Raw genomic sequence first — 19984 nt, 5'->3', positions numbered from 1 at the left:
GTAATGTAATTTTTTATGTACATGCTGTAATTCCAGTGAAAATCATAAAGTGTATCTGTGATCATGGATGTAAACCATCATGATCTAACTGAGGTCACTGAGGTCAAAAATCTCTATTAGACTGTTTGAGCTAGCGGCCGATACCAACAACGAAACCCATAATTGGATGGAGATGTTAATTTGAACTGGATTGCTGTTATCAGATGACCTTTTAGTTTGCTGAGAAGTAATTTGATTCTTCAGATTTTTTACTTGTATGGACTTGTAAAAATAACATCCCCCAGTAGAACTCATCAAGTTTGAATTGGCCTTTAGGATAATTAAGGCAGTTCTGCTCAGTTTGGTGCAGCTCATCCAATTCAGCTCAGCACATCTAATCTAGCCTCAGTGCTCATCAGGTCAGCCCACTGCAGTCCAGAACAGTCCAATTCAACTCAGTTAAGTCCACCTCGCTTCAGCCGCACTTAGCTTTAAACATCCAATCAATGCTCAGCCTCAAATAACAGCCTCTCTCTCGTATGAGCTGGGGAATGTGTTGTATTTTGGCAAATAAATTTCAGCCTCCAATAAACGTTGGGTCAAAAATAATGAATCTGCTTGCCATGTCATGTAGTAGATATAACAGCTTGTGTGACAGTTAAAAATCTCCCCATGCGCATTAACAATGCATTTTACCGGAGGGGAAATATCAATTATCTGTCTGTAGCCAGAAGCCAAGCTAATGAGTGTGTAGGATCTGACATCTGATATACAAGCCAGCAGCACACCACCATGAAACTTACAGAAAAACACTCAGGAGATAGAAGGTGTTTTGTTCATAAACTTCCACAAGGAGTTAACAAGGCAAGTCAGCTGCTGTCAACTGTTGAAATAAACTCCTGCATCCAGCAACATCCTGTCTCTAATTAAAACTGGGTGCTGTTGAAACAAATATATTCCCAGGCTGTTGATGGAAGTTTAATGGGAGTTTCGGTTCAGTCCCCCTTTGCTCAAGCCAGTTAAGGACAGCTCAGCACGGTTTTAGCTCAGTACCCATAGTTCCCTGCGACAGAGTCCGACAGACAGAGTGAACAGTGGACTGTCCAAAACTGAGGGGTTTGGATTCGGCTCCTTGCTGCCTGGCTGGATGGCTTCCTTCAGCCTGCGGCGCGGTGCCGGCTACCTGTCTGCCTGCTTGGCTGACTGGCACACCTGCTGAGGTGGGCTCACCTGTCGGGACGGGCTCAGGTATGTTGGGGCTGCCACAAGGAATGGATAAAAAAAGGGAGACAGAGAGGGAGGGGGAGACCGAGAGAAATGAGGAGCTTTTGATGAGCAAAGGAAATTAATGGCTATGGGCAATGTTGTCCTGGTGCGGTTACCACGGCTCCCACGGTGTTAGGTATTATAAATAGGCAGGTGAAACCAGCAACAGGCTTCGAACAACTGGTAAATACGGTGGATGATGATTAAGCGCAGAAGACCCTGCAGCATCATTTTTATAATGCAATGCTTAATTCCAGCCAAGCAATCTTGTTGGTTCAGCAGCAGTCTGGAGCAGTGATGTAGTGGTAAATAAAAACATGGGAAACTACGACCTCCATCTGGTGATTATCACTTCTTACATCAGTTTGATGCCAACATCAGTTTGATGCCACATACCATGATGTGTACTATGAATTTAATTTGCCTCTTGAAGATTTATGTCAGTCTAAAAAGGTGGAGTTAAGGTGGGTTTACTCTCCACTACATCCCTGGCTTAGAGCTTAGAGAAGTGGGTTTGTGACTGGAAGGTTGCCGGTTTGAATCCTCGGACCGGCTGGGAAAATGCAGGAGATCAAAGTGAATGAGTAATACTCTCGCTTTGCTTAACAACCACTGTTGAAGTGCCATTGAGCAAGGCACTGAACCCCCAACTGTTCCTGGAGCTGCTCAGTGGCGGTTGTACTGGGAAGCTTCCAGGTGTGAATGTGTCTAACTTTGTGAATATGAAGCAAGATGCAAGCTCAGTTGAATTTCCTTGGATAAATAACTGTTAAAAAGATCTGGTTGGTCAGTCATGCTGTTAATTAGTGGGGTAAGCAGGGAGCTAGAGGAGTTCACCATCTCTCTGGTTTTATTTATAACACAGTGCTGCTGCCACAGTGACACGGGCAACAAGAAGGGAATTCAGATCAGAGTCAGACACTTCACTCCTCTGTAGCTGTGCGCTATCAGACTTCATCATGGTTTACAGCACTTGAGAAAATCCTTTTCTACAAATCATGTCTTTTCTGATCAGTGTCTACCTAATGCAAAGAAGTAAAAAACATTCACATCTTAGCTGCAAATGTTCAGCTGCCGCCATACTCTTCCTCGTATTAAGGAAGAGCTACTCCATCGACTCTTTGACTGCTCATGTCAGCAGCTAAGGAAAAAATCTCTTTTGAATGCTATACTGTATAGGTACAGTGTTTCGAAGAAAACTTTTCAAGCAGTACGTACTGAAGACCTTTGTATAAAAGCCAAATACCGAACAGGGTGTACACTCCTGTTCTTTGCTATTAGTTCAATAAGAAGGAGCAGCCCCAGGATAAAGAAACATAGGGATGACCTGCTGCCTCAGTGGGTCAAGTCATTTTTTACAGTCTTTCCTTTAGATCAACTGATATCATAGAAATGCCATGAAAATCATATTTGAAAAAAAAGGCCCAATAGTAGTGCACACCTTGCAGCTTATCTTAACACTGCTGGAATAAACTAATATTCTGCGTATGTATGTATGTACTGTATGTATGTATGTATGTATGTGGTGTATGTGTGTGTGTGTATGTGTGTGTGTCTGGGGATGTGGAGTGAACTAAATGTATGCTGAGACCTGAAGGCAAATGGAGTGCGAGCAATCACTTCACCTATAGAAAGTGGTTTGTTTTTGACCTAAATCTCTCCTCTCCTCTCCTCTCCTCTCCTCTCCTCTCCTCTCCTCTCCTCTCATTCGCACCTCCTCCTCTCAGCTCCTCTCCCTGTGTTTACCCTCCCTTTCCTCCCAGAACACTTAAAAGCTCTGCACTGCCTTAAGGCTTTGGTAAAAGGGGTTTCCACCATTTTTTACTGTCTTCACTCTCTCACTCTCAGCAGATGGTGGCCCACAGGCATTCCATTTCCAGCCAGTAGGCCCTTGAGCAAGGCACTTCATCTCAGACTTTCCTCTGGGACCTGTACTATGTTTGGCCTTCTGCCCTTTTCATGTATGTGTGTGTATATTAGTGTGTTTGCGAGTTTGCGTTTACATGTGCGTACATGACGCCACTGTCCTCATTTATGTCTCTCCAAGTGAATTAGGTTTTTATAGCAGGATGCCCTGCTTCCATTATCCAGCAACCCAGGAATGCAGTAAAGCGTGTGCATCTGTGGTAAACGCCCTTCGTCGTCTGGGCTGGTAAGCAAACCAACAACAAAACGACTGCTAACATTAGCTGCAGCACATCTGCACCCAAAGATGGTGCGGCGATTAAGTCTCCTGTCTCTGGAACCACATGTAGCCTTGATGGCGTGGAAAGAAATCCCAGCAGAAGCTTCTCTCCTTCTTCTTCTTCTCCTTCTGAAGCCCTCCGAGCCTCAGACTTTCACAGAAGTGACCTGATCAAAGTGAATGCTGAGCAGAATTTTAACACTGAAGGTTGAATGAAACCTCAGATCTCAGCTGCCTCCCATCTCTCCGCTCCTATCAATTCTCCTTTCCTCTTCTCTTCTCTTCTCTTCTCTTCTCTTCTCTTCTCTTCTCTTCTCTTCTCTTCTCTTCTTCTTCTCAATACTCAACTTTCCCTTCCCCTGGTTAGCTGATTCTCCATACAATGTACACCTATTTAACAATAAATGCCAATAACAACAAATGAACAACATTTTTATTTTCTTGTATTTTTATATCAAAATCCCATTCCTTCTATTTCCTGGGAAACTGTGTTTTTTAGTGGTTACTTTATGGCGTACCAGTGGGCATATAGTACATAAAACTCCTCTCCTCCTCAGCTCTTCCTCAAAGTCCTCTCTTCTTCCCCTCCCATCATATACACCTGCAGCTTCACAACTTTCAACGTGACACAAGTGACAACAGGTTGCATTTTTGTGTGTTTACCCTCAAAAACCCTGTTTCCTTCTGTGGTTTGAATTTGTTCATTTTGCATGCAATGTTTTGGTCCAACCCCAACCCACTTTTGAACATCCCTCCCCACATCATGTGCCAGCCCAACATCCTGTTTTAACATGAAATATGTTGAATTATGGAAGCAAGACACTATTGTAATGCCATTTCCTTGTGACTTCCAAGCTGCATTTGGTGGCCCCAGATGGCAGTGAGGGGTAGCTGTTTGAATTTTGAGGACCGCAGTACCCATAAATTATGTAATGTGGAGTGCACTCGCAGACCTAAACTTCTTCTCAGTGTGTGGTGGGATGGAGGACCATTGACCATACCAGGCCATTGACCATACCTGACATTAAATTAATAATAACTCTAATTTGGGCAATAGTGTGAATCTATGGCCTCACTAATGAGAAAGGGAAGCTCTTCTCTGTTGCAGCCCTGCTGTGTGATTTAAGCTGATAAGACAGGTGTATTTTTACATACAAACCTTGCCTAGTGCAGCTTTGAAATGCCCGGAGACATATGGGCAAAGACTTTTCTCTGTCTTGAAAAACCATATAGCCACGTCTTAAGGGTAAATGTAAATTTGGTAAGCCATCTCAAAACATAGATGATGGCTCTTCTCCTTCCTCTTCCTCTTCTCCTTTTTCTTCCCTGCTCCTCTCATCCTTTGTCTCTCTCTCCCACCACATCTCGCTTTTCCTTTCTTAGGCACCCTGGCTGTTATCAGCCGTGTCAACACCTGGGAATCTCAGGATCTCACCCTCCAGGAAGCCAAGTGCTGCTTCAAAGTGAGAATATGATTAGAGGACAGAAGAAGAGATAGAGATGTTAGGACTCTGAAAGGAGGAGAAAAATACCTGCACACTCTGGTGATCACAGCAGCAGCTAAAAAAATCCTCCTTACAGTCTACTCTTCCAAATCAAAATAGACTCCTGGGAGTTAATGTTTTCGTCTCTGCCCAGAAGCGAGAGAACTCTTTCATTCCACAGCAGTATAAGAGATGTATCATTTAATCAGTATATCAGAAATACAGATGATTTCATCTTCTTCATCCTTACAATAGCTAACAACTTGAATAGATTCCAATAATGTGCTTAACTTTCACATGTGCAATCTATCATATTTGTCACCTTTTGCAAAAGTGGATGTTTTGGGAGGAAGGAGGGAGGCGAAAGAATAAAAAGGTCAAAAATCAAAGGTAAAAGATAAAAAAATAGTGGAAGACAGAGTATATGAAGTAGAACAGGACTGTGGGAGCAGCGTGAAAATTCACAGCTAAGGTGTGAGGATGTTTAGGTAAGGTTACAGTCACAACAATAGAACTTTTTTCTTTCTTTTATTCATTAGATGCTGCTCAGTAAACAACAAACATAATTTGTAGAAAATTATTTTGTCAAGTGCTGTAAAAGTAATACTACATAAGGTGCTATTTCCTGAACTATAGCCACCAGTCTCTCTCTCTCTCTCTCTCTCTCTCTCTCTCTCTCTCTCTCTCTCTATCTCTCTCTATCTCTCTCTCTCACACACACATGCACATGCACACACACACACATTCACAGGCACACACACACCAGCCAATGCCAATGAAAGATTCATGGGGCGGTGATGATGAAGGCGTCTTCTCTTCTGCTCCACTTACCCCGGTGGACAGACAGACAGAGCACACACACACACACACACACACACACACACACACACACACACACACACATTCCAACCCAGGACCTGTTAAGAAGGGGGAGAGCAGCGATGCACACAGCCGTGGGGCACTTGCTCACCCCTAACCTTCCCAGACGCGCACACACACACACACACACACACAGAGACACACACACACACACACACACACACACACACACAGAGACACACACAGACACACACACAGACACACACATGCACATACATACACACACACACACACAGCCAGACAGCCTCGAAAGCAGTCTGCAGCATCAATCCCTTGACAGACTGGATGCCTCAGGAACAATGTGTGTGTGTGTGTGTGTGTGTGTGTGTGTGTATGTGTGTATGAGAGAGATCTATATTTTACTGTCTCTCATGAGTCTGAATGTTAAGATTAAGGCAAGGGTTTAGATTGGGTATGAAGTGGTGAGGGTTTAGTTAGGGTAGGGTAGAAAGAAATGTGAATAATAGTTAAAATCTCCTTGTTGATACATGCAACTTAAAGTGACAATCCTTTTTTTGTGCTCAGTGCTCATTGCTGTGGTGTTTCTGCACTGCTCTATTATAGTCTGAAACACTGTTGTATTATATGAAATGCTGTGTTGTGTGTTGTATTACTTTAAAAACACATTTAAACAAGAAATTAGACTGTACAAAGCAGTTCAAAACGCATCTTAAATGAGATAATGTTGAAATTCACCACAAAATACAAAAAAAGCTATACATCTGCTTTTACATTATGCTGTCTTTCACTTTCATTTCTCCTTCTTCACAACCCTGCATGGTAAATAGATTCGTACAGGTGGCTCTGATGTCTTCATGTATTAATATATGCCTGTATGCTTCCCCCCCCTGCTAGGTGAACATCTGAGGATGTGTCCCCAGGGTCCCACCTGTTGTACCAGCAGCATGGAGCAGAGCCTGGCCAGCCTGAGCGGCAGAGACACCGAGGGGCTGATCAGAGAGGCCGGCAGGTCGCTGCAGGCCGCCCTCAACGCTCTGTACAGGAGCTTTGACAGTAAGTACGGGGTGTGTGTGTGTGTGTGTGTGTGTGGGGTGGATACACACTACAGGCTGAGCTCAACACCAAAGCATCAGCAGTGAACATAGAGACTGCGTGTAGGTGTGCGACATTTGTATGTTATGTGCTTGTGGGTGTGTGTTCACTACAAGATCTGACTGCTCAGCACTCAATACTGCAGCTTCAACAGTGTGTGTGTGTGTGTGTGTGTGTGTGTGCATGTGTGTGTGCGCCTCGTGCGTCAAGGGGACCCCTGACTGGGTGTTATAATGAGAATGGAGTCAGCCAGACACAATGAAACGTGATAAGCCGATCCCCTGATCTCACAGGGGCACACACACACACACACACACACACACACACACACACACACACACACACACACACACACACACACACAGAGGGGTGTCCCCTGGGGCAGTGGCTGGTTCAGCTAATGAGCAGTTGACCCACTGAGGAGCCGAATCTGCAGATCACTGCACATCACAGAGAGAGAGAGAGAGAGAGAAAGAGAGAGAGAGAGAGAGAGAAAGAAAGGGAGGGAGGGAAGGCAGAAGAGAAAGAGGAAGAAAGAAAGAATGATAAGGGCACCAACAGGATGACAGACACTGCGGTAAGTGAGAGAAATGTGACAGGAGTACTAAGTACAAGCAATGGGTCAAAAGAAAGAAATGAAGAAAGAAAGAGGTGGAGGTGGAGGAAGAGGAACAGAAACAGAGGAGGAGGACAGTATTATGAGGCTGCAGCCAGCAGGCCATCCCAGTAGCAGTAGCAGTAATGTGGCAGTCCATCTGGTTGTGGTTAGGACTGGCTGGCACTGGGCCATCGTCTTTGAAGCATGGAGGAAAAGCCCAGACCAATATACTGCAGCGTTGGCTCACTGACTCCCTCATTCTCTCTGTTGGACCTCTCTGTTGCTTCCTATCCGTCTGGCTGCCAAGCAGATTTCAGGCAAACGTTTGAAATGTTGCAGAAAAATAAAATGCGAATTAGGCGCTGGATTGAAGTCAGTAAACAGGCTTTCTGAATGTTAAAAAAAAAAACACATCCAGAGAGAAAAAAGAAAGAGTCTTTCAAGAATTGATTTGTGTGAAGCGAGTTGTTGTTCTTTATGTTGGCCGTATTTCTTGCTTTCATCTGAAGGTGGACACACACAGAAATGCACATGGCAATATTCCAGTTCACTAACTCATGGCCATACAACCATGATGGACACTTTATACATGGGAGAGACAGCAGGTTTGACAAATCTGGGAGGTTGTGATGGACAGATATTTAACATTTCAGAACATCCAAAGCCACTTTTGAACTGTTTTGAACAGATCTTCCAATTCAGTGCATCATAATTTGCCAAATATAATACTTGGATCGAAACCCAGCTCATGTCTACACTCACACACACACACACACACACTCACTTTCTTCCTCTCTCTCCCTCTGATCTGTCTCTGTCTTCCTCTTCCCCCTTCCTCTCCCCCCTCTGTCTTCCTCTCTCCTTTTCCTTCTATTTCTGTCTCTCCTCTCTCTCCTCCTCCTCCTCCAGCCTATTTCACAGATCTCCACAGTGGTTCTGAGCGTTCCCTGCAGGAGGTGCTCTCCCCCCTCGGCCCCCTGTACTCCCAGAACAGCCGTCTCTTTGCCGATCTCTACAGCGACCTGCGACGCTACTACCGGGGCTCCGCCCTCAACCTGGACGAGACCCTATCAGAGTTCTGGTCCCGCCTCCTGGAGCACGCTTTCAAGAGCTCCGCCCCCGCAGAGGTAAATGTAGATATATGTGAAACTCCACAGACCTGAGGCAAATTATATTAAATGATACCAAAACTATTTGAAGGTTGACTTTAACGTTGGAAATACTTGAAGTTGATAGACTTTTTTGTCCTTACATTTTTTTTTCCAAAGACAGTATATGGTTTATGTGGCTTATGTTTACTGAGTTATGTGAGATAAACACTGTAACTTATTTTAACAGAGAAACATATGTAGATCAATAGACATTACTGTAAATGTGCCATCTTTTGGGGTTTAGAGATTAATTTAACAGTTTAATAAAGAAAATATCTGTATATCGATCCAGTTAAAAATAAATAAGAAGATTAATGAGTAAGAAAAATGAGAAAGAAGACTAAATTGAAATTCATTAATTTATTTACTCTGGTTAATTGTTTTGAAAAAACAAACAAACACCTAATCAACATCTTTAGATAACTATTAATCATCACATTTTAACACAAACCAATTATGGAGTGTGATAATTTGCCAGGGTGTTAGTTCTCCTCAGGTGGAGAATATCTTAAGAACAAAACATAATTTACAGTAACATAAAGCTCCCTAAATGTTGTTTGTCCTGCCTCGGTCTGGCAGGTGAGCCTATCAGAGGACTACCTGGAGTGCGTTGCTAAGCAACAGGAGACGCTGCGGCCGTTTGGGGACGTCCCGCGTGACTTCAAGATGAAGGTGATAAGAGCTTTTGTCACGGCCAGGTCGTTTGTCCAGGGGCTGACGATCAGCGGAGAGGTGGTCAGGAAGGTCTCACAGGTGAGTGTGTGTGTGTGTGTGTGTGACAGGGAGAGAGGGAGGGAGGGAGGCAGAGAGAGAAAAAGAGAAAACGGGAGAGAGACTGGGTGTGTAGGTGTGAGACAGATTGAGAGGTAGAGTGAAACAGTGTGTTTATCTGTGTGTGAGTGAGAGAGACTCAGCGTGTGTGTGTGTTTGTGTGTGTGTGTGTGTGTGTGTGTGTGTGTGCATTTGTGTGACTAAGGCCTGCTGGGCTGCGTCCCAGGAAAGCAGATATGACAGATCCATGGCCGTCACACCCTAACTGCCAGAGATTGTGTCTCCACCCTAAAACTTAAAAACACAAAGATCATCAAAAATGAAGCGTCAGGCTCTGTCATTACAACAAAGCTCCACTTTAGATGGATGACAATGTTGTTATCAAATTATGGGTGTGATGATGTTTTTCCAGCACACAATTACTCGCAGATACTTCCATGTACTCAGTGATGCATTGAGTCTGTGTCTGTGTGTCTGTCCACTAATCCTGAAAAAGCTATGGTTTGCTATCTATCTTTCTATCTCTTTTCTTTGCTCTTGTTCTTAGTTATTATCTAAGTTATTATTATTATTATTCTACTTCTTTTCCTTGCACTTCCCTCTTACATGATTGTTCTACAGTTACAGGAGTACTGCACACTAAGATCCTGACCTTTGCATTCCTTACTTTTGGGCTGCTTGTAATGTTGCTGATCTAGGATTTGACACTTAGTCTACTGCTGCTCTCATTATAAGTCGCTCTCCTAAATCTCAGCTAAATCCCTAAAATATAAATGTCAGTCTCTCTTTCGCTACCCCTCTAGGTGGTATGAGGATTTCGCAGAGAACCGATGCTAACTCCCTTGTTGCCCCTCCCACCTCCCAGGTTTCTCTGAGCCCAGAGTGTGTGAAGGCCCTGATGAAGCTGGTTTACTGCCCCCACTGTCGCAGCCTGGCCTCAGTTAAACCCTGCCCCAACTACTGCTCCAACGTCATGAAGGGCTGCCTGGCCAACCAAGCCGACCTGGACGCCGAGTGGCAGAACCTTATAGGTGAGCTTCATGTACAGTGGATGGACGGAGTAACGCTAGAGGTAACATTGTTATTATTCCATGTGTACCAGGATTAAGCCATGAATAAAGTGCCTCTTTAAAGTTAGTATGAGAATACTACAGATGGACAGACATACCTAAACACAGGCGTGAAAACACATACATGCATTTTTATGAAATCCTCACAGAGAAGCAATCTAGATCCGACCTTAACATGAATTACAAAATGGAAAGCTGCAGCTGAGTCACGTTCAAAGCTGTTGCAAAATACCAGGTAAATGCACTCCTGTGACTGCGTAACAGTTATTATCATTTGGATTTATTGAAAATTTGCATACTTTGCTTTTTACTACAATGCTGTTGTTTTATGACTTTTATGACTTTACAGTGATTTTAGAGCAGCTACTCCCTTCTGCATCATGCCTTACAACACCTCAGCAATTGAAAAAGCATTGTGAAGCACATTCTCTCATGGCTTATTGCTCAAATAAATTTGAAATAATTAAATAGGAAACAATAATGAACTAGAAACATATTGCTAGTACTACAATACAGTGTGTGAGAAGAGACTGGAGTTTTCCTTAAAATTCTCTTCTCTTCTCTTCTCTTCTCTTCTCTTCTCTTCTCTTCTCTTCTCTTCTCTTCTCTTCTCTTCTCTTCTCTTCTCTTCTCTCCTCTCCTCTCCTCTCCTCTCCTCTCCTCTCAGAGTCCATGCTCCAGGTGGCGTCTAGTTTCAGCTCAGAGCCCAGTCTAGATGTGGTTCTCTCCTCCATCCCTGTCCGTATCTTTGAGGCGGTGCGCTACCTGCAGGACAACATGGACACTTTCACTGCCAAGGTAAGACATTTCAGTTTGTCTCATCTCATATCCCTATTAAATACATAACACAGCCCCCTGTGCATTATATGCATTTCCTCACAGAGGTCAGAATACAAGGATTCAATGGCAGTTAGAGGCTCAATGCCTTGCTCAAGAGCACTGTGGTGGTGAAAGAGCATTGTAGCTATGGTACCAGCCTAATCCTACCTCTTGACCAGTCTGTTCTCCCAGCTTTTAACCCAGTCCCAGTAAGTCCTAAGATGTTAATCTTCACTCCCAGGTTAAAACCCTAAAGGAATACACTACTAAAATCATACAGAACTCTTAATGGGAGCCAACATTATCTTCAAGCATTGGTTTGGTTTGTATGAGCACTATAAAATTCAGTTAAAGGTCCTGTTTTAGATTGTACAGAAACCCTTTGCATCTTATTTTAAAGGGAAGATTCAGAATTGCAATAGGATTGTATCATAGTTTGTTATGAATTGATCATATTTATCATATTTTCCTATGCAGGACTTAATGGATGGTACCTTTTACCCAAACTAGCCTCTGATTGTTTGATCCTAGTGTTAAACATTAACCTCAGAACGCAAACCAAGCGAGCTAGAACTCCCATCCAGCTGTAGATGGAAGGCAACGGTCTAGAAACTGAACTATGTGCTCCAATGGGAAAGCGCTCAAACCTTGAGCGTTAAGTTTTATTGGTTGCCAGATATGTCACTCAAACAAGGGTAGGCACCGTCATTAAGTTGCTAAGCAGCCAGAGTCTACCTGATGTACAAACAACATGGCGAATGTAAATATTGATGCCCATCATTTGGACCAAGCAGTGGACACAGCCCTACGCCAGCTTGGCCTTGTTTTGAAAGCCAAGCAGGTCATCTATGTTACTCTTAAGAAGATATTTTACATGTTGTAATGTGCAATTTATTTTCAAGTTCTGTCCACACACTCTACATAAACTTTTACAAATTGAACAGCTGTAATGCTCGCACCTGGTTACATTTTCTCTCTCAATATCAAGACGAATCAGAAAGAAAATGCTCCAGTCACAACAACATCCGCCTACTCAACTATGTTGCTCTCGCTGCATGCAGCATCAAGAAAATCCCTAGACTCTAACCCGGCCAAAAAGTCAAAGAGTGTGGGTAGGACCAGACAACCGAGAAAACACATTTTAAGTCCAAAAATCCTTACAGTGCATCACCAGTTTGAAACACTTCTCTATGGTGACATCTAGTGGATTTTCTGAGCACTCACACATGTGAAAAGAGAAATTACAAGGTGGTAAAATGATTTCACATTTGAAACATTTTCAAGAACATAAATTACATATGGTGTGTACTGTGTGTGTGTACATTCTTCTGCTGTAGGTGTACCAGACATGTGGAACTCCAGGTGAGCCAGGGACAGGAAGCCCCAGCCTTCAAGAGCAGAAGAGGCGGAGCAACTCCCTGACTGCCTCTTCAGAGCACAAACTCTCCCCCACCGCTGGGATCCGACTGGAGATGCAGGTGTGTGTGTGTGTGTGTGAGAGAGAGAGAGAGAGAGAGAGAGAGAATGTGGAGAGAGCAAGAGAGAAAGAGAGAGAGAGAGAGAAATGTGTGCATAATTCTCTTTGTGTGTGTATATGTGTGCGAGAATAGAGAGAGCAAGGATGAGAGGGATGAAGAGAGAAAAAGGGTGTGTTTGTGAGAGAGAGAGAGAGAGAGAGAGAGGGAGCATGCATTTGTGTGTCTGCCTGTCATATTGTCTGTAGATGTATTAAAGCAAAAGTGTTTATCAGAGACATCAGTCTTGTCTATCTCTCTCTCTTTCATCCCCTCTTTCATCTTTCTTCCTACCTCTCTAACTGACTTTAAACAGATCGCATACAAACTCACTCTGATGTCTCTCTCCTCAGGTGTCAGATCTGTCCAGTAAGCTGAGGGACATGCGGCTGTACTGGATCCAGCTGCCTGCAGCGCTCTGCAGCAAACTGGCAGCAGGGGGCACCAGCCAGGACAAATGCTGGAACGGCATCACCAAATCCAGGTAGGGAAGCGACGCCAGCCAACTACTGGCTTTCTCTGTCTGGGACGAGTCGGCAGAGTGAAACAAACAGTGGCTATCACTCTATCGCTATATGAGGGAAAGTGAACGTTTAGGTGTGCCACTAGCCAATCACAAGTGTGTTTTGCCATAGTATGTCCTGCCAATTGGTTCAGCTCCATTAGCACAGCAGCTGGCAATCAGCTAGCTCAAATCGGCTAATAGATTGTTGTTGTTAGCAGTCTGAATGCAGAATAATATGACGACAAGTTACATTAGCGATTCAGTTTTACCTGAAAAGACAAGCTGTATAGTGTCACATCATTAGTCACATACTGTACTCAACTGGAACACATATTAATTACCTTTGTGTGAGCAAACCATGGTGTATGTAAGGATATCTCTGTTTAAGATGTAGTCAACTATAAGGAACTGTGGCACTGATCAGCCTATGGTAGAACTAGTTAGACAGGTTTCTGTGCTGAAACTGAGGCATAATGCAGAGCAATGCATGATACATGTAGAATTTAAATGGGTGCAGCTGTACATTTCTATAGCATGTAACTAACACAACAAACAGGTTTGATCTAGGCTAAGGTATGAACCTGTTGATATTTACATTCACTTTAAAGTAATAATCTGTGACATTTTCATATACATAAATGCCTATTTATAACACAATAGTGATTCAACCTATATCCAGTTCATGAAGGTGTTTACATTTTCTGCTCTAAACACCTGGTGTCTGGTCATAATACTGGACACACTCTTTATAGTTTAGGTGAGGAGGTTCAGGATTGTGACTCCCAGTCCTCAAGCCCTTATTAAATCCAGCCTCCTTTACACCAGGCTTCAAAATGCATCTCATATCCGGACTGTGTCGAGAACTGGATTACATTTATACTTGACATTAAAATGCGTCTTTGAATTAGGATTTGCCTCGATCTCGCAAAAATGCCACGCACATCCCTTCCACTTTATGTCCTTTAAAACTGACAGTAAACACCTCGCCTCGCTTGTTCCCCATCCACAAGCCTCCTGACAATCCATCTCTTAACAAGTGTGTCACTATCTGAGCTGCCGGCAAACTATATGATTTGCGTGTGGGTGGATCTGAAGTTTATTTCCATTTATGTAGGTTTATTTTATGTAGATCAGAGTTGCACTGCATTTACACTTTGTTACACATGGATTTTATGCATTTTTACTCTATCCTCTAACCTGGGATGCATGGTAATGGCAGGTGGGAAGGGGGTCAAGCGGTTTAAAGTGTGCACTAAAGTATTCCTGCAGCAATCTGCCACACATTACGTTCCCACAACCAACCCTTTAAACTCCTAACCACACCCCCTCCCCCCGTCCTCCCCCAGGAAAATGGATTATAGAGCAATTTGATGCCATGTTGAAATACACTTCCTTCGATGCACACACACACACACACGATGCACACACACACACACACACACACGATGCACACACACACACACGCACGCACGCAAGCACACACACACACACACACACACACAAACGCACACACACACACTTCTTCAACCTCCCCTCATCCACGTGTAAATGGATTACAGAACAATTTGATGCCATGTTGATAGATATATACACATCATTCCATGCACATACACACATACACCTTCTATCCTTTCCCATTGGCTTAAGGCTGACCAATGAGATTTATCCTGAGCGGAACACTCAGAAATATGTGACAGTCAGAGGGCATAAAATATAGATGGAGGGATGGATGTGTGTATGTGTGTGTGTGTGTGTGTGTGTGTGTGTGCGTGTCTGTGATGTGAGAGTCAAAAGGCATGAAATATGGATGGATAGCCGACTGTGTGTGATGGATGAAGGAAATATAAATTTGTGTGTGTGCGTGCCTGCGTGTGTGACAGTGATGAAGCGTTTGAAACTCTATGGCGACATCTAGTGGATTTCCTGAGAGCTCGCAAATGTCACAACAGAAATTACAACTCCAGTAAATCCTTGAAGTGGAAGTTGGAATACACAGTGATTTAAAATTTTAAACAGTTTCATGAACATAAATCAAATCCTAGCATTCAGCACATATAGTTTGTGTGTGTGTGTGTGTGAAGGAGAGAGAGTCTGAGCGTGTGTGTAATGCTGAAATATTGAAATGTGGCAGTTCCTGTTATAAACCTGCAGCCCATCAATACATATATAATTCAGAGCAGTATGTGTGTGTGTATGCGTTTGTGCATGTAGATGTGTCTATTTGCATGTGTATGTATAATTGTGTGTGTGTGTGTGTGTGCGCTGTATCACTGTACGTTTACAGTCTATCTGCTGTCTAGGTGCTGTCAGCATAAACTGCTGCGTCTAATTTACAGAATCGAGCAGAGCTCTGCAAATTTGCCGTTCAGTTTACTGTTTAGTGTACTGTACAGTTTAAAAGCTGAAACCGTGTCTGATGGTGCCATGCAATTTAGAGAATGGTTGGAAGTAAGTTATTGAGTTCAAGGTCCATGCCAGGAAAATTTATTGTCAACAGTAGCAGACGTTGAACAAAGCTGTTTTAACCAAATGTCTAAAAGTGAACCCAAATCTTTTCCCTTACTCATATAAAAGTATTTGAATTTGCTTCCAGCCTAACCTAACCTAACCTAACCTAACCTAACCTAACCTAACCTCTAACTTAAAGCAATCTAACCATGGTGCCACCAATCCCTCCCCCTTCTCTCTCTCCCCCAATCAGGTACCTTCCAGAGGTGATGGGTGACGGCTTGGCCAATCAGATCAACAACCCAGAGGTGGAGCTTGACATCACCAAGCCAGACATGACCATCCGGCAACAGATCATGCAGCTGAAAATCATGAGCAACAAGCTGAGAAACGCACTGGATGGCAACGATGTGGACTTCCAGGATGCAAGTGGGTCACTGCTTAAGATCACTTCATGTAAAATGTATCTTGGAATGTTAATGTTTTACCTATGAGACACCTTACAAGCTCTTTAATCTTTCACTTTCACAAACACTGCAGTCTCACACATGCGTGCACATACACAACTGCATGTATTTTATACCTTTATTTCCTGAAGCACAAAATGGATCACGCGCAGTAATTACCACTTTCACACTCCCATGAGCTTATTAAGAGGAGCACTTGAAGGTGACTCATCTCGTTTCGCTTTTTTGGAGGACCGGGAGTTTCCCATGAAAAAAGCCTTGAGCTCAGTGTGATTTCCACCTCTCTCTCTAATTGCCTCCCTAGGTGAGGACATCAGCGGGTCCGGGAGCGGAATGTGTGTGGGCGGCCAGTGTCCTCGGAGCAGACCGGGGCTGTACGCCTACCCGCCGGACAACAACCGAGTCCGAGGCCCGGCCGCGGCCGCGGCCCAAACCCGCCTCTGTGGCCTCCTGCTCCTGCTGCCGTGGGTGACGCTGCTGCTCCAGCGATGATGGACAGCCGCCACCTCCAATCAGACTTCTGCGGTCTGGAGTAGGGCTGAACCATGGGAAGGACAAAGGGGATTGGGGAGGGAAAGGTGGGAAGGTAACTTTGCCAAAAAAAAAAAAACAAGGAAAAAAGACATTGAGGGAATGAATGGACCATATTTTCTTTTGACCGAGAGGAGCAAAAATGGACAGTGACGATATTCTTAATTTTGTTTTGCTTGGTTTTCATTTGTCATTGTTTGGGTGGGATTCAGTACGTTGAGCTGGTCTTTGGTTTCTGTGGATTCTTGGGATGAGGATGCTTGGAAGAAGAAGACAAAGAAGAAGATGATGATGACTGATGATGATGAAGATGGCTATGATGATTATGATGATGACCAAGGTGACGATGATGATGATCAAGGTGACGATGATGATAATGATGATGGTGATGATGATCCATTGACATTCTATCAGGTCCATTCAGCTACAGTGTCCACTCAGCAGGCGGCAGTGCTGTATATGCCAGCTGACAGTGGCATTGCCAGCTGTATGAGAGGTCAATGAGAAAAGGTTTAGTGCCGACCTGAGGTGCGTTCAACAAGGCATGTTGTTTGTGAAACTAAGCCAACGTTGTCTAACTTAACAAACATGTAAGCTGTAAATGTTTGTGTGTATTAGCTAAAAGATTGGCTAATAGAGTGCCATGAATATATGATGCTATATTGGCAATGAATCCCCCATAATATGCGATGTAGTCATCCAGATGTTTGGCGTTCAATGTATGTTGGCATACGAGACACATAGGATGTATTCAAAATATTGCTGTTAAATGTCCCTCCTGAAATTTATGACATAAACAGTGAAGATCACCACTTTTTTACAAGTCATCACCATTGTAATGGAATACAAAGTCTAATCAAAGCACTTACAAACAAGCACAGTTTTCTAGCACTAGCAGTTTTCATAAGTCCTATAATTTTTCCTGCAATGAAGACAGAACACACTGCAAATTCCCCGGACACTTTTATTAAAAAAAAAAACGCCAGTGTGTTTTTGGTTGGAATAATCACAAGATCTCCACAAAGAACAACATATCATGACACAGTAATGCTAGAATGGACTCCTTGTTGAACGCACGCCTGTGAAACTTACTGATTGATAGGGACTCTGTTAGAGCTGAGACAACTGATTTGGTGAATGATGTACAGTCAAACCAAAGCACTTCTTATACGTTGGTGTCCTTGCAAAAACCTTCTATCTCCAGTTTGGAGATTTCTGTTTTCTTTTCTTTTTTTTACTGAACAGCAGACATTATCCCTATACAAAGAATATTTCTGATGACCCTGTGACCAAGCCAGGTTTGAAAATGCATTACAAAATGTAAAAAAAATGCATGGGCATCAAGTTTTTTTTTAATTCCTGAAAAGTTGAGACTTTTTGTAGATACAAGGTTTTTGCAGGATATTGACAACATATACATTTACCTGGTAATATATAATTTACTTGTTATGCCTCTATTTCAGCCTACACTTCTACTGGGACATATGGGACCCCTGACTCACTCAAATATCAGGCCTCACACACATACACACACACACACACACACACACACACACACACACACACACACACACACACACACACACACACACACTGGGGCCGCATACTCCGTTGACATCAAGCTGATTTTGTGCATCAGTGTATTTAATCACACATGTCATGTATTAAACTGTTTCTCGGATTGTAGCAATGGATTTTGCCATGGACAGTTTGGATTGATTATTATGGGATTGACATCCATCGATAACAGGCTGCATCAGGCCTTTCTGTTCTACTCAGTACAAGGTATCCTGATACAGCTTCTCATCTGTGTATACAGGCATCTATCCATTAACCCAGCAACACTGTCTGTGCCTGGTACTCTTCTCTGGCCAAACACAGCTAGGCAGGACTCACTCACTATCCTGGTTTTCACTACAGAACCAAACAGGACTAGGCATTCATTGGGTGCCATATTCATACACACACACACACACACTTCCACACTCCAAATAAGAGAATCAAATCTTGGATGATTATTGCTCTTATTGCCAAGAGAGACGACTTGCCAGCTGCATTACAGTTATAAATAAACCTCTAGCTCTTCTTTGTAACAGTTCCCTGGCACTGACAAGCCTCATTTAGCCCTGCTGGGGGGAAAACTGTGTGTGTGGGGACGACAATACTGCACCAGTCAGGGGGTTTGAAGTTTATGAATGATTTATTTTCCTGATGCTGATGTTTAAAATCTGATACAACAGAATGAAACCGGTGAGAAGAGGCACACACGTGGAAACACAAGCACACGCACACACACACGCATGCACGCAGAGTTCACGAGACGTTAGCGCTTTCTATTTTTGATCCATGGGAATGTCTTTGCTTCAGTCTACAGAGCTCACATCTTTCTCAACAACTACATCCTGTCTGTGACTACGAGTGAGCGGACCTGACCTGAACGACTGTCTGAACTGAACCTTTTCTACGTCAAGTGTCTTTCCTACAATGTGTCTTGTCCCGTGAAATAATGGTAATAATTATACTGTCTGGCAATGAAAAAGACTGAATTTGAACCTCTTTTTTTGAACAGGATTGGACATTTTACCAGCCCACCAGCATGGGGTTATTACGTTTCAGATGGAATTTGAATTGAGTTTTGTTGAAATTGTATGAAGAGATGACTGCCATTTAGGTTAGAGCCCAAAATCTAGACATAAAGAAGACTTGAGACCTGTTCACCCCTCCTTGAGTCTGAGCTGTCTGTCCGTGAGTTCACTTCACTCCCCACCATTTGGAGTCCCTCAGTTGAAAATGACCTCCGAGCAAAGGGTTCCTCAACGTTTTCAGCACACATTTAAGAAACGTATCATCATCCCCGGACACAGACTAGTTTAAACATGCTTTTACCGCTCCTGTAGCAGCCAGCAGGCCTGCAATCGATTTCAGGGTACCCACCCATGGTGTAAGAGAGACGGTCTCAGTGCTAATGTGTTTTTTTGGAAACGTGGCTGTTTTTTCTAAACCGCTTTAAATGTCTCTGAATGCTGGCCTGAAGATAAGAAGCATCTCTCTCTCTCTTTCTTTCTCTCTTTCTCTCTTTCACACACACACACACACACACATACACAAGGAGAACTCTTTAAGGTATTGGTCAATGTGTGTACAGGATGCAGTAGCAGCTGAATAAAGGTGATTGTCGTAGTGGTACATGGTGTAGCGTCATAAAACGTGTGTTGACTGCAGGTGAAATACAATGCTGATGATGAGAGAATGCATAGGGAATGT

The 19984-nt window shown here is 43.4% G+C and overlaps 1 protein-coding gene across 1 annotated transcript; it reads left to right on the top strand.

The window, feature by feature from the left end:
• Positions 1-6653: 6653 nt before the first annotated feature.
• Positions 6654-18726, top strand: LOC139639347 (glypican-1-like). Its single transcript, XM_071513432.1, has 9 exons — positions 6654-6807; positions 8354-8571; positions 9175-9348; positions 10232-10397; positions 11104-11234; positions 12593-12733; positions 13123-13253; positions 15976-16151; positions 16494-18726. Exons 1-9 carry the CDS (start codon positions 6663-6665, stop codon positions 16679-16681), a joined length of 1470 nt encoding a protein of 489 aa, XP_071369533.1. The 5' UTR covers positions 6654-6662; the 3' UTR covers positions 16682-18726.
• Positions 18727-19984: the final 1258 nt, after the last annotated feature.

Source organism: Centroberyx affinis, unplaced genomic scaffold, assembly GCF_046629955.1.
Source record: "Centroberyx affinis isolate AG114_WGS23_722 - 3 ecotype Tasmania unplaced genomic scaffold, CSIRO-AGI_Caff_v1 ptg007158l_1, whole genome shotgun sequence".
NCBI lineage: Eukaryota > Metazoa > Chordata > Actinopteri > Beryciformes > Berycidae > Centroberyx > Centroberyx affinis.
Note: the sequence above shows the minus strand (reverse complement) of the source record. Positions and strands in the feature narration are given on the sequence as shown.

What these genes read in the sequence shown, in the direction of transcription:
- LOC139639347 (XM_071513432.1), top strand. Translation starts at nt 6,663, where the DNA reads ATGTGTCCCCAGGGTCCCACCTGTTGTACCAGCAGCATGGAGCAGAGC. An exon ending in AGAGCTCCGCCCCCGCAGAG is followed by an intron (nt 8,572 to 9,174) that starts GTAAATGTAGAT and finishes TCGGTCTGGCAG; the next exon opens with GTGAGCCTATCAGAGGACTA. An exon ending in TGGTCAGGAAGGTCTCACAG is followed by an intron (nt 9,349 to 10,231) that starts GTGAGTGTGTGT and finishes CCCACCTCCCAG; the next exon opens with GTTTCTCTGAGCCCAGAGTG.